This window comes from Diadema antillarum, unplaced genomic scaffold (assembly GCF_040938485.1).
Source record: "Diadema antillarum isolate AM-2024a unplaced genomic scaffold, OU_Dant_1.0 seq00001659_RagTag, whole genome shotgun sequence".
Classification (NCBI taxonomy): Eukaryota; Metazoa; Echinodermata; class Echinoidea; order Diadematoida; family Diadematidae; genus Diadema; species Diadema antillarum.
This window is the reverse complement of record NW_027272359.1, coordinates 1,385,386-1,392,739: the sequence shown is the minus strand read 5'-3', so window position 1 is coordinate 1,392,739 and position 7,354 is coordinate 1,385,386. Positions and strand designations below refer to the sequence as shown.

The following is a 7,354-nucleotide window of genomic DNA, read 5'->3' as shown; positions in this document are numbered from 1 at the left end:
GTTCATTACATTTAAATCACCCTCCCTACCGGGATGGGGTTGGGGTTGAACACTTTTCCAGAAATTAGGGGCGCAATTTTTGTGCTTGCCCCGGGCACTGTTTTCCCTAGATACGCCACTGCAAATATCATCCACATACAACTATGAGGATATTCCAACATGTTCAGTCTTCAGCAAATTACCACAGTTTTCCGTCCATGTTTTATTCTACATACAATATATTAAACATATGAATATGAATAATTTTCCTTCAAGACAAAGACAGCTAACTTTTAATTCTTAATTTACTAAAATTCAGATCGGGCGTATAGACAGCACCTTTTGAGAGAAAATGAAATTCGGTGCCTGAGCGGCTCAAAAACATTTGTGAGTTCTTAAATTCACCCTGTACAATTGTCAAACCCATTCAAAATGTGCAAAGAAAATTGTGAAGATATTTTTGAGGGTTTTCAAATTCACTCGAGCCAAAAGTATCACAAAATATGTGAAAATGTATAATCTACTACGAAAATGTCCGACTTTACAGTTAGCAGGAATATTCTCTGCCAAACAAAATTCTTAGACAGAGGAACCTGAGTAAAACAATGACCAGGCCACAAAACCCCATTTGCCCTCCGGCTTGAGTGAACCACAGATGAAAGGACAGCGGCAACCTCATATGAAATGACTGTGCATCTTATTCTTATTTGGACAAAGTGTTCCATTGTCCATTTGGTAGCAGTGTGTTACATTATTGTCACAAAAAGGTAATCACTCCTCTATTGTTCCTATTAACAAAATAAAAGAAACATGAAAGGTAATATCCCTGATACACATTCTATATGACAATCAACATAATATTCTCAGTGAAAACTTGATCATTTCATTACAAATACCACATTATTGCAGTACAGTGCACTTACTATTTATGTGGATCATTCCCACATTTACGCATACAAACTTCATGGTTACCAATCTGTCCGCAAAAACTGACATGGAGGCTGTGTGATTGCTTTTTTGATCAAAAGCAGAAAGATACCAGTACCTCATTCATGATAATTTGATGGTGCCAACTCAAATTATTTTCTAAAACTGTGATAGATCAGTTCCAGTTATTGTTTGTGAGAAGGGGAGATTTACTGTAGAAAGGAGAAATAACACCAGAATGAAAGAGGAAGCAGAATATGAGGGAAACCTTACAATGCACACATCAATTTTAAAATGTTACTGCTTTCCATCTCTTATTGACTAGCAACACATACATACATGTGAATGAAAGCATTTAAATAATCAGTTTAGCATCGTGTACATCTTTATGAATCACATTCTCTTTTATCTGTAGAGTGACAAAAACTGTACAGTATTTTAGCACATAAAATTCTGATTTTGCAGGCAAGTGAAACTCACACCCTGTGAATTAATAAGTTTAGTATAACTCTGTTTGTCAAAATTGTCTGCCAACATCAAACTAAGTCATAGGTACTGACAAAAGCTTGGTCACAGCATCTCGTTTTCTACTTCATGTTTCAAGATGAAATACAAAATACCACAAGTAGCCTTTTCACCTTAACCTGCCACATAGCCTCGGGCGTCTTTACAAGAATTTTCGTCCACGTATTTGGCATTCCTGGTCCAAACCTGAGATTTTTATTGTTCCTGAACAAAATTTGCATTCAAGCACAGTGGCACCTCTGTGGGTCTTTCAGAAAACATGCTGCTATTGAAAGGCGAGCAAATATTGCAGTGTGTACAGTCTCTGAGCTTCAGAAGGCTCTTTGCTGGATTGTAACAAGGGAATCAGCGAGGTTCAGTCAAGCCTACCCCCCCCCCCCCCATTGCCTATCTTCTCTTCTCTATTTCCCCCCTGTCACTTGAAAAGCCCTAACACTCACAGACTTGAGCTACACAAAAAGTAAGATACATGAAAGGTACTATAGTAGAGGGTGCAGATGGCTGCGTCGATGGAAGCATGGTGTGTCAAGAGAGCGAAGCAAGCGATCCAGCAATGGTACTAGCTGGTCATGGGATAGGAATGCTGAATTTGAACAGCCATTTTTCTGTGAGGACATTAGACTCTTCTTGTGGTTTGAACCAGGTCGAATAAGGCCTGCACCAAACACTAAAGCCCTCTGACCTTAGTCATCAATTGACTTGCCCCTTTCACATAGTTCACCCTCTTGAGACTTACAGTATGGATTTCATTTTAACGCTTCTATGGCTTTGTCATTAGAACTTCATCTAAATAAAGAAGTACAGAGGACCACAGGTGGACTTGAACACAAGCTGTGCTTTCTCAGAATTGAACTCCACACTTCTCTCAATTTATGTCCCACTCTAGCTAGAACTCTTGTTATATTGTGATATCATATGCACCACAGATAACTCAGATGACTATTCTACCTTTCAGAATGCACCAAGATGCATAAAGTCTCAAATTTCAAGAATAGATACATTGGCATTCCTGAAATATACCTCCAACAATAAAATCAAGAACAGAAATGCAAAGGTAAACAACTTCTGCTATTCAAAAGTTTTCTTCAGATATCTCACAGAGTGCCTATCATCCTGACTTTCTCACAAAAATCCCTTCAAAGGTTTTAGGTCTACCTCTTGGCAGTTTTTCCTCACATGAGTGCAGTCTTAATGCTGTATGAATTTCTTATTAGTGCCAAGTAAAATTACTCACTTTTAATCATCTTCATGGCTTGCTACAGATACAAAATAATACACCATATTCTTTAACTTATTGTAGCCTGTTGTAAAATACAGTACTATAGCAGCTTTGCTATAGTATGGTGATCCAATAAATTTGTACCATTGTTTCAATAATTTGAAAACAAAAGACAAAATAACAATGTAATCAATAAACCCACCTGGAAAAGGGTGTTGTCAAGTACTGATTCTTTGGCATAGTTTTCTCAACTTCAACAACGGTGAAATTCTTGTATGACAACAACAAAATTCCAAATAGTAATCATATGCCACACATATGGCACAAACCAACAACATTTGCAAGAAAAAGACATGTGATACTGAATCAACAATGAATATGACATAATCCAAAAAAGCAATGCAACTGGACATGAAATGTGCATGATGAACAAGTCTGTCAAACAAATGCATAAACTGTAAAACATGGTCAGGCATGAATGTAAATCCATGAATAGCACTTTTGAAGGTGCATGCAACACAACTAAGCAATTTAACACGGGTCAGCCATCTCCACATTGGGTGTAGAAGTTCAATGGAATGTTAGTGAATAGAAGCAGGAACACGGGCTCAGCGGAGCAACTATGACTGCATAGCCAAAAGCAAAGGTTTGGAGGAAGTGTTTGTCTGACCTTTCTGGCAAAGATCGTCCCACAATCCTCCACCTTCTCCAACATCTTTCGGCTGGTCCTCGGGAAGGTACCAGGTTTCTTCGCTTGTTAGTAAATCCATATCCAAATCACTAGGAAGAGGTGGTTCTGATTTACTCTCATGATTTTCCACTCTCATATTATTTGTGGTAGTCGAGTCCTTTTTGGAGGGATTTGTCTCTCCAAGATTGAATTGTTTTCGCTGTATCTTTATTTGCTCCTGTAGAATCTCCAAAGGGTGCGCTTCCTCGGTATCTTTGGGTTTCCCACAACCGTTACCAGAGTGCGTAGATGTAGAAATATAGGTGGAAGCTGCTTCGCCAGTAGATGACACAGTATTGTTAGACTGCGGTAAGAACATGTTTCTCTTATGGCTGGTACTTATGGGATGGTTGTTGTTAAGATTTGGGGGTCTGAGTGGTGATCGATTGTGAATCACTGGAGGGGAGCCTTGCATGACACAACTCCCTGACTCCGGCAGATCTGGATTGGTGGTGCTGGACATTGTGGTGTCTGGAGAAAACACGCTGTCTAACAAATCTTGCGATACATGCTCCATTTGATTTCCATCTGCAATGGACATGGCGATGCTAATGGAATCTGAACACGACATCTTTGCATCCATACCCCATGAATTGTGTACGGAGTTTGGGGTTTGTGTCGCTGAGCGGTATCCCATGTCATCCGCTTGATGAGAACTGCTCTCACTCAAAGGTGTAAATGCAACATTATCAACAGACAGAGGACCTTCCATTGATTCAACACTAGGAGGATTCTGGGCTGAGCGCTTGCGATATTTTCGCTTGGGCTTTGTTTGCGGTATGCTACCAGAAATAAGATGATCCGTCGAAAATTCTTCTGATTTCCTTCTCCTGCGACCTTTTCTTGGTTTTTCATCCATCCTCCTTCCACCCATTTGCATAGGCACATTCTGCTCTAAAAAATCATGATATTTCCCTTGAAAATCTGTCATTGGCATTGGAGTAACTCCATTGTTATAAGACGTGGAGAATGTATTGTAAGAATCCATTGGCACATTGCAGTTGGGAACAGATGTCATACTGCAGCTACTGGGCACCACAAACTGGTCAGCCATGGTGGTCACTGCTGGCATACCACCACCAAACCCAGTGAGAGCATCCGATTTTACTCCGTAGCTTGACGCATTCTCAAAACTGTGCTTCTTGGCACTAAGAGGGCTGTGAACTTTTTGGGGACCATTCTGTTTAGGCATGGAACTATCCATATCTGCTATAATATTCCGACATGCAGCTGACAGTGCTGCAATACAGTTCTGAGATCCATACCCATCGCTGGAAGAATGGCTCAAATATTCAGCATGTTGAGAGCTTGCAACTTTCATCAAGTCCTCTTGCTTGCTTGTGTCTTTGATAGACTGAGTCATTTTCTGGAGTTGCTGGACAGAGTTTTGGTTTTCACCGCCATCCCCTGACTTATCCTGTCTCTGGGTGCATTCTGCACTGGTCTCATTTTTGCTGGTGGAAGGCATGGTATTCGCTGGGGCTTTGCTCACAAGACTTACACTGGCACCTACAGTACTGTTTGGTGTTTGAGGTGCTGAAGAAGAAGATGCCTGCTCCTGCTGGCTGCCGGAACAGTTGGTTTGATACGACCCAGACACAGAAACATTTGGTGATTTTTGAGAAGAGGTGCTTAACGTACTTGGGTCAGATAGTTTGACAGGGTTTGATGAAGAATCGGAGTTCACTGATGGAATGCAGCCTGGACCATCCAATAATTCATCAACGGTTGTTTGAGGTTGAAATGTACTTGAACCAGCACAAGCAGTATTAACATCATCTCTTACTGTTGCAGGCGCTGTGTCGGATGAGCCAGTAGGAACAAAATCATCTGACATTGGATTACGTGATAGTCTGGCAAGTTTCTCTAATTCAGCACTGAAAATGCGATCCTGGTTCAACTGCTGTATAACGGTATCAGTATCTGAATTCAGGACACTGTTTGGGAACTGTGTTGAAGACAGAGAGTCAAATTTTTCCTGACTATGACTCCCAGTCGATAGGAAATGTCCAGGGTTGGCAGCACCACTGCACTGTGCGTTTTGTGGATACATCCCAGCTGGAGTAGCTACATTCTCCATCATGGCATTTGAGTGCATAGTTCCTGAATAATTCCGAGGTTGTTGTTGTTGTTGCTGTTGTTGCTGTGGCTGCTGTTGCATTGACATTCCTCCAATGGTACCGCTGTAGTTCATTTGTTGAGGTGGCATATTGCTCGGAGGCGGAAGTCCACTATAAGGCACATTATTCATTTGGGATGTTTGTGAATTCGGGTTGTTATAGCCTCCATGAGAAGCACTGCTTGTTTGCCAACCACTATGCTGGGTGTTTATACCAGTCGACACAGCACCCATGTTGCGCGTGTTGCTACCATGAGTTGGCACCACAGGCTGCCTCACAGGGTTAGTCCTAGAGAAACTGGGGCTGGAGTTGGGCATAGGACCAAAGTGTCTCAGCTTCTGCACAGAGCCCAGTGTCTGGTTGCCGCACATCGTCGAGTTGAAAGATGGTGATGGATAATGCCGTTGATGAGGCATCCTCATTCTTGGACCTGCATGAGCCATTCCTGGGGTAGAACCATATATAGCTTGGTTACTCCCATAGGACTGACCCATCATGGTGGTAGAGTTCACACACTGATTGCTCCGCATCCCAAACTCTGATGATGTTGATTCACCACCTATTGTCATGCTCATGTCCGTTGCAGCTGATTGCATCCCACCGGCAACGTGATGGCCAGCAGCGGGATACATTCGCGAAGTGGTTTGACTCTGAGAAGCATATGGTACTCCTGACTGGAGATGGTGCTGATTTGCAGTTCTATTTGAATAGTGAGGAGTCACTGCATGACTGCTGGAGTAAGAATTTGGTCCCATTTGAGATGCATTTGTTCTGTCCCACATCTCATTCGATTTCATCATAGCAGCTGGTCTCTGGTAAGACATTGTCATTGATGACTGCGATTGATTTTGTGAGCTGTAACCAGGGTAACCATCTCCAAAATTCTGCGTTTGATTGGAAAGATTTGTCTGATAAGATGACTGACCGTGAATTCCCCTGTTGTTGCATCCATCAGCGGGAGGTGGAAATGACTGCGAACGTTGAATGGAAGAAGGGTAAGAGTTGGTCGCGGCGTTCGGGGGCACCGACGCACGTCGTCCTGCCATGCCCGGATATCCCGACTGCATACCGGCGATCGACTGCCGATGATACGCAGTTGCATCCATATTTGTTGAAGAAATCATGCGATTTTCCACATGATCACCTGAATTCATGCGATGATTATGGCTCTGATTCTGCCTGTGGTAGAAATTCAACTGCTCTGCACCACAACTGCCCGAAAACTCAGCAGACTCGTTGATCGACGGTATGTGTGGGTAGGCCATCGCACCGTAACTGTTCTGCCCGTTCGACGGGCGGGCGGATGAGTTAGCGTTCGTATGATACGACGACTCGTTCCCTCCTCCTCCTCCCCCACCGTACTGGGTCGCAAACCCGCTTCTGTGACCATACGAGTAGCCTGACATCGCGGCCGGAGAAGGCGGGGCTCGCGAAGGACAGGAACTCGCTGCTAGCTGACGAAAACTCGAATTTCCGGTGCGGCCAAACCGCTGGTCAGGTGCGAAAATCTATCATTTAATACATAACGTCGCAAGTTCTATGTAAGACCATGTTCGTTTCTCCTCGATGAGCACAAAATCTGCCTATGTTAGTCAGGCGACGCCACTCAAGCAGCATTGTATAGACAGGGCATTATCTCTATCTCAATGCAATCAAAGTGCTATTAGTGGGGCTAAATCGCGATACACGGCAAATCATTATCGGCTTGCCCGCCCGTGACAACTGCCTTTTGTGTACGCTACGGCGAGATATCAACTTCTGAATGCACGAGTCAACAACGGACTCCATTCTCCGAGAAAGATTGGCAGCTAGGCGTAGTGTAGCGGAACGCGAGCGAGCTTAGCGAAAAACCTT

The 7,354-nt window shown here is 43.1% G+C and overlaps 1 protein-coding gene across 1 annotated transcript; it reads right to left on the bottom strand.

Moving 5' to 3' along the window:
- Positions 1-3,061: 3,061 nt before the first annotated feature.
- On the bottom strand, positions 3,062-6,926 carry LOC139711433 (uncharacterized). The gene has a single exon (XM_071623316.1). The coding sequence runs from the start codon at positions 6,904-6,906 to the stop codon at positions 3,271-3,273; it is 3,636 nt and encodes a 1,211-aa protein (XP_071479417.1). The 5' UTR covers positions 6,907-6,926; the 3' UTR covers positions 3,062-3,270.
- Positions 6,927-7,354: the final 428 nt, after the last annotated feature.